We start from the raw sequence: 18,319 nt of genomic DNA, 5'->3' as shown, positions 1-18,319 counted from the left end.
ACGTCCCACCTGACACGGGTGATGTGTTGAAGCTGCATGCGTGAGCCATGTCCGGGGAGGAGGAGGGATGTTCTCGGGTCTGCATCATGCAGTCCGAGGAACCAGACAGGTGAGCAGGCCTGGCCTCGGTGGGAGACAGGATGATGGAAGCCACCCCAAGTCAGACTCTCTCCAGCTTCTAGAATCAGTGGTCCCCAGGGAGAGTCTGACCATAGCCACCTGTGTCCTCTGGGTGGCCACCTGCATCTGTCTGTCACCACGCGCCCAGGCAATGCTGTGCTGCTCCCAGGCTGCCTCTCAGCCCTCGACGGAAGAGCAGAAGATAAACCCCCAATTGACATACCCCAAGTCTCAGTGCCTCCATCACAGCCTCGGCGACATAGGTTTCCCTGGATTCATGTGGGTATTTCTAGAATATACATTGTTTTCTTCTTCTACAGTTCCTCTGTGGTCCTACAAGTATAGAGAAGATGAACTAAAGTCAGAACTAAGTGGCCATTGTGGCTGGGTCTGCCAGCTGCCTTGCAGGCAAGGAGTTTGACATATTCGGGAGGGTTCTGAGGGGTGTCATGGAGCCAACATGCAGTGGGCGCTAGCTGCCATGTTCCCTTCTTAGGGTATCAGCATCCCAGGCCTCTGGGAAAAAGCGGCCCCCTGCTCTTTGTAGTCCTGAGACTTAGGCCACACTGCCAGACCCAGTCTGGCTTGGAAAAGCTGGAGAGACGTCACAGGCTCAGGCCCTGTTCCCCATCATTGCCTCTGACAGGGGCCAGAGATGACGAGAGACCGGATCTGGCCCAGCTCAGAGGACCTGTCAGCAGTGACGTAGCCCCATGGACCCAGGCCCCTTCCTTCCGGGCCCTGAGGGGCAGGCAGGCCTTGCGAGGCCCTTTCTGGGCTCCCTGGGCCTGAGGTTTGCTCTATGAGGCCCCAATTGTTGGTCTCCTCACCGTCATGTCCTGCTCCATCCAGGACAAACAAGTCAGGAGGGAACCGGAACATGGCGGCCCTGTCTGCTGTTCAGGCCCCTCAGAGCACCACCCTCCTGCCAGGTCCCCAGGACCCCTCAGAGGCACGGGAGGGGCAGGGTGCTGCCGGCGAGGGCCTGGAAGGCTGAAGCAGCATGCCTGCCTCATTTACCCCCATGCCAAGCGACGGCCACAAAGTTATTTATTCTTCTCTACAGGCTTTTAATTGTGTCTAATCTAATTACCACTCAACCTGCTCCCCCAGTGACGCTGTTAATTAAGGCAGGGCGTCTGCGTCTGCTATGGCTGAGCGGCTTCTTGCATTTCTTTGCTTCCTTCCCAATTTGTGCATCCAGGCAAGAGCATCGGGGACAGCCAGTCTCTCCCTCTGATTTTTTCTCTTTCCTGTTCTTACTCTGGTTCTTTCCCCTCCACCCCCTGGAGCAAAGGGATCATCTGACTTCCACCCTGCCGCTGCTGGTGTCCTCTGTGCGGCCTCTGCTAAACTGGCCAGAGACATACCCCGGTGGGTGGGGGAGCCCGGTGGGCCCAGAGTAACAGGCCTGGTTGCTGTGGGAGTTCCAAGAGGAAGTCGGTGGGGCCATTGACCTGTGGGTGGGGCGGATCCTACCAGAAGAGACAGGCTGGCCATGTTTACCTGTAGGCAGCACACAGCCCACAGCAGGCCAGCTTTTGCCCGAGTGGACCTCACCTCAAAGCTGCAGGCGGGCAGCAGGAGGTGCAAGCAAGGTGGTGACCTGGTCAGGCGTGGGGTCCAGCCCTGTGTTGAGAAGGAGTTGTGAGTGGGGCGGGGAGCAGGGCGCCCCACCTGGAAGGCACTTATCCAGGACCATGGTCTTCACATCAGCCCTGGAGGCAGAGGAAGTCTAAGGAATGAGCCATGTGGCATTTCTTGCCCAGGAAGAACATGACCTCTCTCCCCCCACTGCCTCATGGACTTACCTAAGGCAGGGCGCAGGGGGAGGGGTGTATGACATCTGAGGGAAGACCCCCCAAGTCGCCTCGCCACAAATGAACTATTGACGTTTCATGGTCCTCGTTCTTACTGTCATCGAAGTGACAGCTTCCCACAGGGCAACAAGAAAGTCCACCTCCTGGAGAAAGCAGGGGAGAGTCAGACACCAACTCGTGATTCCGCTTCCTTGTAGGGAATGAGCCTGGCCTAGATGTCCTGACTCTCAACGATTTCCCTCTTCTCTTCCCCTGGCATCCTGAGACCATGTGCCCAGTGCCCGAGAACAGATGGCCTTGGCAGGGTTCAGCTCTGCCTGGCACAGCAGACCCAGGGGCAAGGCTGGGCCCATGGAGTTCCTGAGCACAGGTGGTGGGAGGGGCTTCCCCAGGTGCGAGATGGTCGGCGCTCTTGCCCGTGGCCCTGGCACATGGCATGGACAGGCACTCTGCTGGGAGGAGGGGGGAGAGAGCCCCAGGGCTGGGAGGGTGCCCAGGAAGCAGGTGGCACACTTGGCGATTTGTCCAGGCAATCTGGGCAGAGTCATCCTTTTTCCAGACCCTTATTCGCTCCATTTATTCCCTGTAAGAAATGCCACCAGGACCGTTCCACTGTTCATCACTGCGCCTGCCCTCGCCCCACCTCCCCCGCTTCTGCATTTTCTTGGTGACAGATTGCCACCAGCACTTTTCTCCAAACTCATTGCCCCCCTGCCCTGTAATTGGTCCTCCCCCTACTTGCTCTTCCGGCCTTGCCTGGTCACCAGCACCATGCAGCCTCCCCCTCCCTGGCTTCACCCACACTGGCCTCTGACCACCATCCCACACCTTCCAGTGCCCACTCTTGCTGCCATCAGCAGCTCGCCCACGGGCTTGAATATCAGGGGGCCGTAGGGAGCATCCGCCTGGCCTTGGGGATGGTGCCAACCATCAAGTTACTGTTCCTGGCATCTCAGCCCCCACAGAGCCTAAAAGGGGGGCCGGAAGTTTGTGGAGTCCTTCGAATCCTACTCATTAGGAGAAGCACAGGGCATGCTGATGGATCCGAGGTGGCAGGCGTGGGGGCTGCAGGGTGGCCAGCTGACCCTTCCAGTGGCAGGAAGCCAGGTGGAGGAGGAGAATTCCAGAACTCCCTGCTGTCTGGACAGCGGGGGAAGATTCTCTGTGGGGCAGGATTCTCTGTAGCCACATCACCAAAACATACCCACCCTCCTCTTCAGACACAGCAACACCCCACAGGGTACTCCAGACTCCGGGCCCCCCGACCTTTTTTGCTTTCTGGAAAGGGGGTCTCCCCCAAGATAAGGCCTCACCCTCCAGGCTCCTTCTTCCCCTGCATGTCTGCAGCCTGTCTGCAGCTCTCCAGGGGCAGGTGTGCTGCTGTTTCCTGTCTGGGCATCTGGCTCCCTGTGAGTATCCCGGAGACCTGTGCTCCAAAGAACCCAGGCTTTGGGTATCAGCGTCAGGTTTCTGGCCTGACTTTGGGAATAGCTTTTCATGAGGGCTGTGAGTTTTGGGGAAAAGTGGTAAAGGTTTTGGAATCATGTTCTTAGAATTTCTTAAACGGGACCCCTCCACCATCTCAGAGCAAGCGAAAGGGGACTGGCAGCTTGACTTAAGGCATTACGGTCTGCCTGTTCACACCGCCAAGTTCAAACAGCTCTTTTAGTACTTTATTTCCTCTGCTGCGAAGCATGTTGGAATGTGAGAGCTTTTCACAGAGTAACGTGGTCTTGAGGAAAGAATGGCTATAAGTCAGGGAACACGTACACACCTACTTATGCACCTGTGTGTAGGCGCCCAGAGCCCCGAGAGAGTAAACTTGACCCCACTGGGCAGGGGGTGCTGTAAATCCCCTCTGGCTCCCAGCTGCAGAGGGCCTTGGAGGAGATAGGAGGCAGCAATGGGGGTGATGGTGACCGTCACCACTGCATGGACAGTTCAGGTTTTGGGGGCAGGGGGCGGCCCCTCCCATCTGGGGAGCCACAGGGCCAGGCTCCCCCGAGGGCCTCATCAGAGAGGCTGAGGGTGGGAGGAATGAGGAAGGCACAGAAACGGCGCTCACCCAGGCCCTAGCACCAGGTCACTCCCAGCCACAGCAATATACGGACTTCAAGCAGGAGCCCTGGAGAAACCAGCAGCAGCTCGGAAAATTGAGGCAGTTGTATGGGGACCGGAAGGAGCCGTGCTGAAACATTTCTGTTCATCAGCACGAGAGAAAGTTGAGAAAGTATAATGGGAGTTTCCTGAAGTGAGGGACCTAGCTTAACCTAACTTTCCAACACCCCACCCCCCGCCCTTGAACGTTTCTCACTCTGGCTTGAAGATGAGCGTTTGTCTCACTCACTCTAGAACATTCCGGAGAGTAGAGGCTGTGGACCCGGCTCTACTAGGTGGCCTGCCATGCCATTCCCTGGCCAGTGGGGAGGGGGGGTCTTTGAGGGAGGGAATAAATTACTGCAAGGGAAGGAGATACTGTGTGGGACTGGTCTGGTCGAAGGGAGAAGCCACAGACGGGAACATGAGCATGGTGGGGTCCTGGGAGCAGCATCCTATGCCCCCCTTCTTTTACAGATATGGGAGTTGGGAGCTGCTGAGAGGGACCTGCAAGCTTACACAGCAAACTGCATCCTCCTCACCTGGGGTCCCCGGAACCCTCTTTTGTTCCTCATGATGGTGATCAGCCCGGTCTCAGGCCTCTGTACCTTGGTGCCCTTTATGCCCCAGAGGAGACAGAGACCATGAGCATCACCATGGTTTTTAAGCTGGAACCTGAGACCAGCACTGTGACCTTGGAAAACCACCCCAGAGCCGGCAGGAGTCTGCCGTGACCTGTACCAGCCACCAGGTGTCACTGATGTGTCTGTCTTCTAGGGGGAGCCCAGTGCACAAGCGGGAGAGGCTTCTGGGAGATTTCCAGATGCGCCTCCCCTTCTTGTGTCATTCCCAGGGTCTGCTCTGGGGACGGAAAGGGTGGGCCCAGCCACACTGAGAGAGCAGATGGGGTGGCTGGCGCTGTGTACCCTACGTCTAGTACACTGGTTCCTCAGGGTCTTAGGCCGCTTGCCCAGAGTGCCCTGGGAGTGGCAGGACCCCCACGCCCACATGGGCTGTCTCCTGAGGCTCTGTGTCCCACTTGTCCCCTCTGGCTGACTCCCAGGTCCTTAAACCAGTTCTTGGTTGTCCCTCCCTGCTCCATCTCTTGGAACAGAGAGGCCCAGCCAGAGTGCATTTGCTGTGTTCCCTGGAGAAGGAGGGAGAGGGGGGGTTCCAGCTCATGCCTGTGAAGACAGATGCAGGCCCTGTGGGCATCCCAACCCTCTTCCCAGCCCTCTCCCTAGGCACTTCCTTTCTGGAGAACACAGAACAGCAGAGAGTCTGGTGACTGATGTCTGGTGCCAGGAAACAGGGTGGTGGGGGGCAGTTTTGGAAGACAGGATCCTTGGTGGAGGGGGCCTGGGCTTCTTAGTCTCTTAGGCCTGAGCTACCCACAGTGGAGTCTCCAGCAGGTCTTTCCAGCCCTCACCTCTGGGTGGCGCTGCTGGCTGTGGCTAGGACCAATCCAGATGTCACTTGGGGACCTGGAGTGATGTGGGAGGACAGAGTAGGGGACATGATGTCTTGAGACACACATCTGTGCTGGGGGTGGGGGGGGCAGGTAGAAGTCTGGGTGCACAGTGGTGTCTTTGAGCTGGATGGCGCCAAGGCAGGCCTCGGATGTCTTGTTGCAGCGGCTGCAGGCGCGGAGGCTGGGGCTTGTCGCGCCTCAGGAAGCGGGGATGGGAGGAAAGGAAAGAAAGGGAGACAGAGGCAACAGTCGGTGGGCGCAGACGCCTGGGCCCTCGGCATTCAAGGGCAGCCAGAGAAAGCCCAGGGGCACGGGAGGCCTAGATGACCACGGACTGCAGCAGGCGGAAACACATCATGAGGTCCAGCGGGATGGGCGGCTTCAGGTAGTTCCCGTCCAGCCGCAGGTAGCGGAGGTGGGGCACGTTGTCCAGATCGGAGGAGAAGTCGTGGAAGGCGAGTAAGTCGTTGGGGCAAATCTGGGTCCCGTTGATTTCTATGGAAAGAGAAGGGGAGAGTCAGCGGGAGACGTGGGGTGACGGGCTCAGCATAGAACAGGGCTGGAGGCCAGATGAGGCGGGAAGGGGTGGGCCTCAGAGCAAGACCCTGGAGCTCCTGCTGCAAGCCGCTGACTCTGGGGACACAGAGGCCGTAGCCTGCAGGCTTGGTTTACTCGTTTGTAAACACAACAACAAAATGTTGGAATTGATCAACAGCTGTTACTAGAAATTCACTCTGGAGAATCACCGGGGAAGGAAGCTTTGAGCCGAGCTTTCCAGGCCACGACTGGGGAGTGTGGCATCATGTAGAAGGGCCTGTTTGACGACATCATGGAGGCCAAAAGCTGCCAGCAGTCTGAGAGTCGCAAATAGAATCATCTCCGATGCTCCACTGAGGGTGGGGCCTGGACCTGTGACCTGAGGAGCATGCTGAGTGGGGCATCACCAGGACCTGGGCATCACCAGGACCCTGGCATCACCAGGAGCCAGGCATCACCAGGACCCTGGCATCATCAGGACCTGGGCATCACCAGGAGCCGGGCATCACCAGGGGCTGGGCATCACCAGGACCCGGGCCTCACCAGGAGCGGGCCTCACCAGGACCTGGGCCTCACCAGGACCCGGGCATCATCGGGACCCGGGCATCACCAGGAGCCAGGTATCAGGGCGGATTAACCGAGCGCCAGGTGTGAAACCCACAGGCATCCTAACATCAGGTCTGTGTGTAAAAAGATCAATCTAACAGCAGCGTGAAGAACTGTGGGGACAGGGGAGACGCGGCCAGCGGGTGGGTCCGTGCCCACAGCGGAGGTCCCCTGTGACCTGTGTGAGGCCGGCGGAGGGACCGAAGATGGTCTCATTGGCCGGCATGGGGTGACAGGAGGAGGGACCCTGGGGGCCTGACAAGCATTTATTCAGATGTGATTGTTGGTTCTACGCAGAGCAGCCTGAACAGGTAAGTTGTGGCCAAATGGCCAGAGGTTTTCAGCGGGAAAGTGAGATTGTGTGTTCTCCGTTGCTCTTGTCAGTAAACATCAGATACATCATCTTCTGGTGAATGTTTTATTCTCCCACCGGCTGTGGGTCATCACCATTCTCCTCTGTCTCTTTCCTCCTCCTCCTCTTCTGCCTTTTTTTCCTTCTCTCCCTCCCTCTCATGCATGAAGTCACAGAGCCTTAATATAGGTGGATTTTCCTCCTGAGACCTTTGTGCCGTTGGGCTGACACCTGTCCAGCCGAGATTCAGCTGCCCACTGCTGAACAGATAAGCGAGGTACTGGCCCTTCCTACCAGCGAGGCACACCGGAAGGGACCCTGCAGATGGCCGCCTCCTGACGTTGCTAAGAAAATAATCATGGTACTGGCCCCGGCCCGCCCAGCCATTCATTCTGTTGGCGACACGGGAGACAGGCTGGTTGGGGGTGGACATGTGTGCACCGGGTGTGACTGGGGCCTCAGAAGCCTGAGCACCTCCCCCGGCCTGGTCATCCTCAGTGCCATAGAGATCAGTTTTTATGAATCAAAGTCTCTTTTCGGTCCGTATTTTTCAGCTGGCCCAGCTGCAGGGGCTCTGTTCACCTGTTTACTACCCATAAGGTATCATTAGAGTTTTCCCTTTTCCTGAATTTGCTTCTTACAGCATTTTAAAAAAGAAAACCCCTCCCTGCCCCTCGGTGAGTGCCCAGGCCGGTCTTCCCAGCTCACTGGTTTCCAGATGGAGGGAATTCAACCGTCTCCTTCTCACTCTGACTTGGAAATGAAAGGGTCTTAATGTTTTGTGAAGGGGCCTTCTCCTCCCCCCTCCCCCGGCGCCCCTTTCTCCTGTCAGCTCTGCTGCACCCTTGTGTGGGTGCAGCCTGCTTTTGTCCAAGGGCCATCGCCGCTGGATGTTCTGCTCTGAGGTGACACTTCTGACCGGAGCAAAACTGTTCCCATCAGCCCCTTCTCTGGCGTGCACTTGATACTCTACACCCACAACCTTCTAAACGTGGGTTAAGCAAATTCGGCCACAACTGTACTGTCTTATGGGACTAAATAGCCCAGCCATCCAGGGAGACGCAGAAAGCACCATGTGCAGCTTACCCAGCCACAACATCCTTTTCTGGTTGCTGCATTTTGGCCAGTTGCAAAGTCTGGCTGATGAGCAGTCTGGCTCATCAGCAAAGTCAAAACCTGAGCTCAGACTTGGGAACAAGCTTCCTGTCACAGCACCAGCTTCTGCAGCCGACATGGCCAGGACATTTTGGAATGGCCATCAACAGGTCATGTTAAGCTTCCCAGAGAATGTATTCTGAGGCCAGCCTGCCTGTAGATCTGGAAAGCGGAGATGCTGGGGCTGATGAGAAGCGTTAGAGGAAGAAAACCCAGCCTCTTTCAAGCATGAGGTTCTGGGTGCTTTGCCCCAGGAAACTATTAACCCCCCACCTCAGCTTTGTGACAGTGGGTACTATTAGCATTCTCACCTTACAGAGGAGGAAACCTTCCAGATCTTTTTCAGAGCACACAGATGGAAGAGTAGCAAGAGTAGTAAGGCTAGTATTCGTAGCCCAGTGCCAAATGGGGTGCTTTCGGGACCACCTGCCCCAGGTACCCCCCCCCGGCCCTACTTACTCTCAATACTGTTGTTGTTGAGGTACAGGTGCTCCAGCCGGTTGTTTATGGCGGGCACGCTGCTGATCTTGTTGTGGGCCAAGTGGAGCACGAGCAGGTTGGAGAGGTTGAAGGAATTCTTGGGGAGCCCCCTGTCCGACAACTTGTTGTAGTTAAGCCGAATGAAGGCGAGGTTGGGGAAGCCCTTGAAGTAGCCGTTCGGGATGGTCTCGATCTTGTTGCTGTCCAGGTAGAGCTGGTGGATGGCTGTGGGGACCTTGGGGGGCATTTTCCTCAGGATGTTGTGGGCCAGGTTGAGCTGCATGAGGTTTTTGAGGCCCCGGAAGGTGTCGGGCTTGAAGACGCCGTCACTCAGCTTGTTATTGTGGAGGTCCAGGAGTAGCAGCTTCTCCAGCTGGCTGAAGACGCCGGGCGGGATCCGGGAGATCTGGTTCTGGCTCAGCCGCAGCTGCTCCAGGTTCCGGGGCAGGGCCGAGGGCACCTCTTCCAGCTGGTTCTTGTCCATGTAGAGGAACACCAGGCTGGGGAGCTTCTCCAGCACCCTCTGGTCTATCTTGCGGATTCGGTTGTTGTCCAGGTTGATCCACCTTAGGCCCGAGGCGTTCTTGAAGGACTCCACCGGGAGCTCGGAGATGAAGTTGTTCTGGAGATAGAGGTAATGGATGCGAGACGGGATGACGGGCACCTTTCGGAGGTTGCGGCTGTCACAGTAGAGGGCAGACGGGAAGTCGTAGGGGCAGTAGCATTCCCGGGGGCAGTCAGGGAAGATAGAGGGCGGGCCCGGGGGCAGGGGAGGGGGCAGGTCTGTGGGCTCTGATGGTTCCTGGGTCTGAAGAAGGCTGGGCGTGGGCCTGGGTTTGGGTTTCGGCCTGGTCCTGGGTCTCGGTGGTCGTCTCGTTGACTGGCCTTGGGCCCCTGAGGCCAGGATGAGGAGGAGTGGGAGGAGCCAGCAGAGGAATGACCTCATGATCCAGGTAGCACACCTGCAGGGAGGAAACACAGGAGCTCATTAGCCTGCTGGGGGCCTCAGACATCACATGGCGGGTCTTAGTCGCCAGAGGTGGCCAAGGCGGCTCCGGCTACTGGATTGCGGAAAAGTCTCCTAGTTTGCTTCTATCCAGCAGGCGAGAAAGTCACAAGGGCTTGAGAGTCTGGATCCCGGGCCAGAGGCCTGCTCTGGAGAGGGAGAGCCATCTGGAAGGAAGAATGCCGGGGAGCAATTAGGAGTCGAGGAAGACCCCTAACTTCACTGCCCCCGTCTCCCATTCTGCCACATGAGAACATCAGCCCTGTCCTCATAGGAGGGGTGCTGAGGTACATGAGCTGTAGAGTTGTGGGGTTATGCCCTTAAAGATCCCATAACCTGGCAGCTTTCAAACTGAGCTCTCATTTCTATGGTGCCCCAGTGAGGGAAGTTGAGGGAAGAGATGGGGAACCCCCAACTCACGCCTGTGCCAAACTGAGCAACTATGTTTCTTAAAATCTGTTATCTATATACTGAGGTTTAGTTGAAGTGTAGGAGGAGCTCCATGGCTCCTGGTTTGGGGGTGCAGTGAGTGAGCCGGCTCTACTGCACATCATGGCCGCCTCTCCACAGCTTGGATTTCACATGTTGGAGGTGGGGGTGGGTTTTTGAAATTCACATCAGTTTTGAAAATGTGCCAGTCAGGTTCGAAACCCATGGGCCCCGAAAGCCAGAAAATGCTGGGGCAGCAGACAGACGCAGAACTCTGAGGTTCACTGGACTCTCACCTGGGAGGAACTTCATCTCAGATGTGCCAGCACTACCTCCTGACTGGTACCATTGATCTGTGCTGGGCACCTCTAAAGAGCTGGGCCCCAACATCACCTGCTTACTGGCACCGTTGGCCTGTGCCTGGCATCTCTAAGAGCTGTCCGCTGCTGCCTGATTCTCAACACTGCCTACTGAACAATGCCACTGGCCGGTGCCTGTACCACCTCTACAGCTGTCTCCTGTTGCCTCTGGCCCTGCCAGCCTGGCATTGGGACTGCTGCTCCTGGCTGCTGCCTCAGCAGCACCACCTGGGATCACCTCCAACTGCCACCTTGAGTTAGGGTGGCACTACTTATTGGCGTACCACCGACTCAAGGCTCTTTACAAGGTGCTTTTGGTTTGGACTGTTGAACACGCTGGGATAGGACAGATGTCATGTGTGACCTTAGAAACTCCTTGCTTTTCCCTAATATCCCACTTGTCAATAAACCCTGTTGTTTTGTCATTCTGTGTTGGTGTCAGATAGTTGTGAGGTGCACGGGCAAAGGACCCATGAACTGTGACACCCCCTAAGTTTACATGACTTCAAAAGCATTAAAAAAAAAAAAAGCGATATTACTAAAAATGGTTTGGAATCTGCAAGTCAAGCCCAGACGCCACAGTTTATAAAGATGGAGTTCTAGAAGGCACAAAGGGCTTGCCAAAGCCAGGAAGCAATTTACTAGCTGACCCAGGACAAACAGGGCTGTGCTGAACCTCAGGCCTTCCCTTTCCTGGCCCCTGTGCTCAGCTCAGAGAGCACTGGTCTTTGCCAGAAGGAAACAAACCAAGAATTTCTCCCCAGATAGGGAGGCTCTTGGGAAAATAAACTGGGAAGGGACAGAGAGCAGTGGGGAAAACACTTTCATTTCTTTTGACCTGCTTGTGTCCACTGGCGTAGATGGCTCGAGGTGGGGCACCAAGAACTCCTGCTGGCCCGGTGACATGGTGCAATAGCTGACCCCTCGGATGGGACTGTGGGTTGGGTTGAATTCAGCGGTGGGAAGAGCAATAGTCCCAGGGCTTCAACAGAAAGAAGCAGCTGCACAGAGCTCCCCTCCCCGGCCTGCTGGGGAAGGTCAGGGAGGGGGTTTCTGGTACCTGCTTCTCTCCACGACCATCACTGTCCTGTGAAACCCCCTCAAATGTCCCGTTAGGACCCCTGTTCCCTTTGCTTCTGCCGGCCCTCCTTGCTGGGATCTGGGACACACTGGGGATGCAACTTGGGGTTCTCTAAGATGGAGTCTGCGAGAGTGGGTTGGGCCCTGACACCCTACTTCCCGCTGGCCTTCCTCCTTGCTTGACCCAGGCCTGGCTCCAGGCTGGCTTTGCTCAAAGAACACAATAAAAGCCCCTCCCCAGCATGAATGTGACACAAAATAGGAGTAAGCTCGAGCCCCCAGGGGTGAAGGGCGTCTCCCATACCTTTCTCTCTCTCTCTCTCACACACACACACCACCTTTGACACTAGCCTATACCTCTCATACCCCACACCAAACACGTGCTAACTCACGCTCACATGTCTGCCCTTCATGCTCACATGTGAGCTGTGGGGAAGAAGGGTGGGGGGAAGAGGGTAGACGCAGGAGTGGACCAGCTAGTCCTGTCCTCTCTGGCTGCTCCCCTCCTCTGAGGTATCTGGAGACAGGCCTCTCCCTGGGGTCCAGCAGGGTCTCCGAGCACAAAGGTCTTGGCTTTACCTCCTGTTGAGGGTACACAGAAAGAACTGGAAAGAGAAAGCATTTGTTGTTAGACTAAACATGGGCCCTTCTCACACTGCTCGTGATTTGTGATTATGAATTAATGTTGTATGAGCCCCATGATCTAGAAAACAGCATAATCACGTTGCATATAGATTAGGGGAGGGGGTGTTTAAATCATTACCAGAATACCAACAACTATATTGAGAAGGTCCCATTTTTATGATCTTGAAATTTTTAATTGTTGTTCCTTTTGTTATTTATATTTTTCCTGATCAGAAACTGGAAGATAAGCAAGAAATCTCCTGTCCTGAGAAGTCCTGCCCAGGGACTTGTTTTCCTTTCATTGCTTTTGTGGACAGAAGCATCTACCAGGTCCTGCCCACCCCGTTAAGTAAGTGAAATTAGCCTGGGGTTTCCACAGGGCATGGGGCCTTGGACAGGACTGAGGGGCTCTAGGTGTTCTCAGGCCGGGGGAGCCCTGGTCTCCATGGCCTGGGGTGTCAGGCACACAGGTCTTCACTGCTCCTTCCATCCACCATGAGCACAGGCCTTTCTCACATCACCTCCAGCTCGACTCTTGGTTAGCTTTCCACCAGCTGACCCTTTTTCATCCCAAACCTGAGAGCCAGCGGCTGGCTCAACTCCTCCCAGAGCCCACAGGAGGAGAGCCTGCAGAGAAGCTCCCTGGGCCGATTCCATGGGAAGCTGGATCTGTTCACTACCTTTCTCTTAGCCCAGCGGCTGAGTCACTATGTGCTGTGCTTCCCTCTTGAGGAAACTGTCATTTCAAAGGTTTTCCTCCTTAGGAAAGGCCTCTTGCTGCTGGAACTCCTCTTCTGAGGGAAGACCTAACAGGGCAGCCACCACCCTGGTGATGCATGGTGATGTCCGAGGGGTCCGAGGCCAGACCCTGTGTGATGGACTGGAGGTCTCTGGACTCTCAGAATAAAAGGAGTTGTAGTCTCCTCCCTACCTCACAAAGCCCACCCTCACACTTTGGCCTTCCAGAACCTTCTGCCCAATTGTAGATTTCCTTCAAGTGGGTTGTAAGAGCGTGTGACTGGAATTTCTCACGCCTTTGCAAGCATAGCCCCTCCCAATGGGTGGCTGCTCATCACCCGTAACACTAGCCGGTCAGCCCTGTCAGTATCAGCTCCCCAGAACCTGCTGCTGCTTTGGCAGACCCCAGAGTCCCTCTTCATTCAAGAGCATCTCCTGAGAGGGTTTTAAATTCAAGTTTCAGTTCCAGCTGGTCTGAGCTTGACCCTCCTCCCCAGGCTGCAGGCCCTTGTCTGCACGAAGACCTAGTGTTGCTGTTCCTGTGAAGGCCTGGAGTCTCCAGATAGCAGGGATTTGTTTTTTCACTTGTTGGTGAAAGAGCAGATTCCCTGGAAATATTCTGCTCTTTTCAAGTCCGACAGCCCAGACCCTTCCTGGTGGTGCAGCCAGTTAAAGTGCAACACTATGAAGTCAGCCAGCTGCGGCTGCCTCAGCACAAGTTCTATCCCCACCCTCGAGGTGGCCCACCAGGCGCGGCAGACCTCTCCTGTCTTGTCCGCTGCTCCCCTCAGCAGTGTATTTCAGTCAGTCTACCTGTTCTGCTTCCCACTCTGTCTCTGGTGAATCCTCTCACTCCCTGCACCTTTGGCTTGTATCCCAGTTTTGTATGCATAAATAAATAAATAAATCTTAGGCCTTCCCTGGTGGCGCAGCGGGTTAAAACACAGCACTAAGAAGCGTAAGCCACTTCCGCATGAGTTCGATCTCCGCCTGCCCTGGAGGTGACCCACATGGCGTGGCAGACCTCTCCTGGCCTGCCTGCTGCTCCCGTCAGCAGTGTACTTCGTTGATCTGCCTGTTCTGCACCCCACTCTGTCTCTGGTGAATCCTTTCACCCGCCGCATCTCTGGTCTGTACCCTAGCTCTGTATGAATAAATAAATAAATCTTAAAAAAAGACATAAATAATCTTTTTTTTTTAAAGATTTATTTATTTGTGCATACAGAACTGGGGTACAGGCCAGAGGCTCAGGGGCGGTGAGAGGCTTCACCAGAGACAGAGTGGGGAAAGAACAGGCAGATCGATGAAGTACACTGCTGAGGGGAGCAGCGGGCAGGTCAGGAGAGGTCTGCCACACCATGTGGTCACCTCCGGGGCAGGCGGAATTGAACTCATGCAGAAGCGGCTTTAGATTCTCAGTGCTGTGCTTTAACCCGCTGCGCCACCAGGGAGGGCCAAACATAAATAATCTTAAAAAAATAAAAAGCTTGACAGCCGTTTCTGTTCACCTCATGGGCTTGTCCGAGCTTTGGGAGTGCGTTGAAGGGAGCTCGCTGTGGTGCCGGGGCTGGGCTGGGAGTGGGTTGGGCCTGCCTCCCAGGGCTGACAGCTTTCCTTGAGCTATTTGCTGGCAGTCTCCTTTCTCCTCACGTTTCCTACCCAGTAGCTTGCTGTGAGCCTCCCGGCTGGACCCGGCCAGTCACCCTGCCCCAGCACACACCTGTAGAGTTAGGCCCATCTTCCTCGATCTTCCCTTTTTGTTCCTGTCTATCTGCTGTTAACTCAGATGCTGAAAGTCACCTTGCCTCCTTCATATCTTCCTGTAGCCCTGAGGGAACTAGAAGTCAGGAGAATTTGGTGGACTCTGCCCATTTCTTAGCTGAGGAAGAGCCAGGGCTGCCCAGGCTGCCTGAGAGCCTTTCAGAACAGCTTGGCCCTGAGGTACCACCAGGGCTGCTCGGGACATGATGAATTCGATACCAGAGCACTGACTATCCCCCACCTACCCCACCCACTGCCCGTGAAGATGTGAAGCGTAAGCCTGATAGGACACAGGGCGAGGGAGGTGCCTTCTGGTCAGGGGATGATGGTTCTCAAGCCTCAGTCTCCTTATCTATAAAATGGGAATAACAAAATTTGCCCGAGCCCTATATCCCTCAGACACTTGTCAGAAGCAAGTGTAATAAGAGATTTTCAAATGTACTGCAGATCAGAAAGTGCTAAAAATAAATATAACACGATTATGGAGAGACCATCTGTCTCCCCAGCATCTAACACAAGGCAAAGCATAAACAGAATGAAGTTTTCTTAGCCTCAGGCCACTGGTCCAGAAGAGCAAGATTCCCATCCTGAGGGGTGGGACAAGCTGAGGTGGCTCTTCTCGGATGGCCTGTCCCTACCATCCTGTCCTCTCTGCCTTCCCCCCTGAGCACTGCCACCTTGAAAAAAGTCTAGAAGAATCTGCTGGCTACCTTGAGTGGTTGTAGATTTGGGTGCAACTCTGGAAGCGTCAGCTAATGGGAACTCCAGAGAAATCTTTTCACCTCTACTGGGTCTTCCACACATCACACAGGCTCCCTGTGTCCAGTCAGTCAGGTCACTCTGAGGGCTACGTGAGCCAATGTAGTGGGTGGTAAGTGTGGTCACTTTGCAGTAAGGGGACTGCTTGGCCAGAGGGCAGCCTGGGGTCCTGGCAGAGGGGAACTGGTCCTAAGATTTCGTCAGCTCTTACAGGCAGCCGCACCCTGCCATGGGGCCTGTGAGATCACATGTGAGCCTCAGAACCCACCAACTGAAGAACCCACCGAAGCCAGAGCCACCCGGGGGGGGTAACGGTGTTCTTGGCTTCGGGCTTCCTTGCGGGGTTGGGGTTGTTGGCGGGGGAGGTTGTTGGCGGGGTTGGGGGCTTCCTTTCTTGTTTTTTGGGGCCCCCTTGGGCCCATGGCTGCTCTTTCCCTTCTGCACCTGATTGTTCTGCCTGTTCAGCTTCCCCTGGCTTCTCTCTACACCCATAAACGGGGCTGCCCAGCTGGGTGGTGAGAGAGCAGTCTGGGCTTCAGCCCACCCTGTGAGAGCCGGTAAGAACACAAAGCTGTTGGACAGGAGGGGAGGGATCCAGGAAGGCCGGGGAGGGGCCCAGGGTGGGCAGATTAGCAGGTGAGAGGAAACAGAAGCTCTTTGGCGCTCCCTTGCAGAAACTTTCTTTTGAAATGGCTGCTGGTGTTAGCAAGAAAGGAGGCCCACCTTGTTACCTCAGGTGCTCGCTGCCACTCCCCCGAAAGTGTGACCTCTTTGGGACACTCTGGGGCCCCTCCAGCAGGTCCTGTCGCACAGCTCTCTGCCCACCTGACCCTACCTGGGTTCTGGCTCCTAAGCCCTAGCAAGGGTCTCCCTCAGCACCCTGACTCAGATCCTCAAGCCCTGCCTGGCTCTTAGACTCCCTGATGCATCACAACCTGTTCCTGGGTCTCAGGAACAGGTCTGGAGTGACTGGTTCACACAGCTATATGTTTAATAAGTCTCCAACGCTTCCTCTTGCCCCCCCGCCCCGGTGATTTCGAAGGCCAACCATATTCAGGGCACCCCGACCTATCCTACTCCTTGCTGCCTCACAAAGCTCGGTCTCTGTTGTTGGAGAGGAATGAGTCGGGGCCTTGGAGAGGATCCACTCTATTTGGAAATGAGCCTCCTTCGTCACCCACTTCAGTTCTGCTCCCCACCACTCATTAAGGAACTATTCTCTTCCCTCCTCTACCACAAGTCTCCCTCACTTCTTTGGGGACATTTCCAAAGAACTTTAGAGACAAATCTTGTACCATCTGCCTACAAAGAAAATAAATGAACTCCCCTAGAGCTGGGAGGCGGGACCTCCAAGGTTCAGAAGCAGATTGCTTTCTTTTTCTTCCAGTCAAGTGGTTTGGACCAGTGAGACAGATTCCACTGCTGGGAAGATTCTGCAGGTTGGCAAGCCTCAGCAGGTCTCCCTCCCACCCAATTAGGCTCTAAAAATGAAGAAATCCTTCCAGCCCCTGCTCTGCACCTCCCCACCCTGCTCAGCCTTGACTCAGGACACATGACTTTCTTTCGGCTCTGCCATCTCAGGGGGAGACACGCTCTCTGCTCTCACGGCTGGGGAGCGTGTGCGCCGTGAGAGACAAGACGCAGTGTGTGAGTGTGAGCGAGCGGGAGTCGCTGCTGATGTCTCATCCCTTTGCTCGAGCTCTGAAGTCAGTGCAGCGTGGACGGGTGGGGAGCAGACGCCTCCACACTGTGTTATTTATGTGGGGGGGAGGGTGTGCAGCCTCGGTGGGGTATGTGTGTGCCTGTGTTAGGGTGTGACCGTGTGTACAAGGTACAGAGATCTGGGTTCTAGAGTCTGGTTTCTATGAAAATGCCTGATCTGTAGGAACGCAGAGTACAGTACAACTCTCCATGCTATGACAAACATCTGCACCACATCTGTACCAGGAAAGCTTATCTTGTGCAGGAAAGCAAACATAGGGTACAGAATGAAAAGCAGAGGTGTAGAAAGATGTGAGGAAGACTGTGCTTGAGCTCGTTTGAGAGAGAAGAAAGGGAGGAAAGAAGGAAGGAAGGAAAGAAAGAAGGAAGGAGGGAAGAGAGAAGAGATCCAGACCCACGCTGGACAGCACGGGAGAGCCCCTCAGGCAGTTCCTTCCTGCCCGCCTCCCCTGGGCTTACCTCCACACCTGCCTCTCCTCTGGGCTCTGGGTTTAGTCCCGGCAAGGTCCCTCCACTGCCTCCCCCACCCTCGAGCGGAGCCTGGGCAGCGAGAGTCAGCTGGAGTCCGGATGCCCGGTGGTGCTAGTGTGCTTGTGTTAGCCTGACTTTTCTTCCACCAGATCTTACTGGGGTGGGGAGGTTAGGTTAGGGGGAGGGAGGGGCAGATTAGAGGAAGGGAGGGGAGGAGGAGGGAGGAGGGGAGGGAGGGAGGGAGCTTGGGAAAGGAGGAACGACAACAATAAAGTCTTTATTTGGCAGCCAAGACTCAGAAAGACTTCATCCACACACCATGCCCACAAACCGACTCGTTTTTAATAACATTTCCTTCTGCTGCCGCTGCTTCTAGGGCGAGATTGTTTGACCCATGTTTGGAAAGCAAGCCAAATTAACGGCGGGAAAGCCATGAAAAGCCACCTCTGTGCAGGCAGAGCTGGACGGCAGGGACCAGCCCTGTCTATGTCATCCTTCTTCCTGACTTCGCCTTACCTCTGACGCCCCGATGTTGCTATGGCGCAGGGGAGGGGGGTGTGTTCTAGAAATAGTGACATTAGAGCACATGGTGTCTCTGTTTTCTCATCTGTAGAATGGGACGAATAGCTCCTCACAGAGCTGGGAGGAATAAATGACATAAACATACTTACAAACCCAAAGAGACGTTTGGGTTTCTATTTTTAAAGATTTATTTATTAATGCATACAGAAT

At 55.3% G+C, this 18,319-nt stretch overlaps 1 protein-coding gene across 1 annotated transcript; it reads right to left on the bottom strand.

Annotated features, from left to right (window-relative positions):
• Positions 1–3,604: 3,604 nt before the first annotated feature.
• PRELP (proline/arginine-rich end leucine-rich repeat protein) lies at positions 3,605–17,686 on the bottom strand. Its single transcript, XM_004685527.2, has 3 exons — positions 17,576–17,686; positions 8,618–9,600; positions 3,605–6,003 (listed from the first exon to the last, which is right to left on the bottom strand). Exons 2-3 carry the CDS (start codon positions 9,582–9,584, stop codon positions 5,828–5,830), a joined length of 1,143 nt encoding a protein of 380 aa, XP_004685584.1. The 5' UTR covers positions 9,585–9,600; positions 17,576–17,686; the 3' UTR covers positions 3,605–5,827.
• Between the last annotated feature and the right edge of the window lie 633 nt (positions 17,687–18,319).

Source organism: Condylura cristata, unplaced genomic scaffold (genome assembly GCF_000260355.1).
Source record: "Condylura cristata isolate star-nosed mole 26May11 unplaced genomic scaffold, ConCri1.0 scaffold00018, whole genome shotgun sequence".
NCBI lineage: Eukaryota > Metazoa > Chordata > Mammalia > Eulipotyphla > Talpidae > Condylura > Condylura cristata.
The sequence above is the reverse complement of the archived record's forward strand: the minus strand, read 5'-3'. Positions and strand labels throughout refer to the sequence as shown.

Bases quoted from the DNA above. Each gene is read 5' to 3' on its own strand.
- PRELP (XM_004685527.2), bottom strand. From the start codon at position 9,584: ATGAGGTCATTCCTCTGCTGGCTCCTCCCACTCCTCCTCATCCTGGCC. The intron at 6,004-8,617 runs GTAAGTAGGGCC...CTCTTTCCATAG, and splicing joins CAACAACAACAGTATTGAGA to AAATCAACGGGACCCAGATT.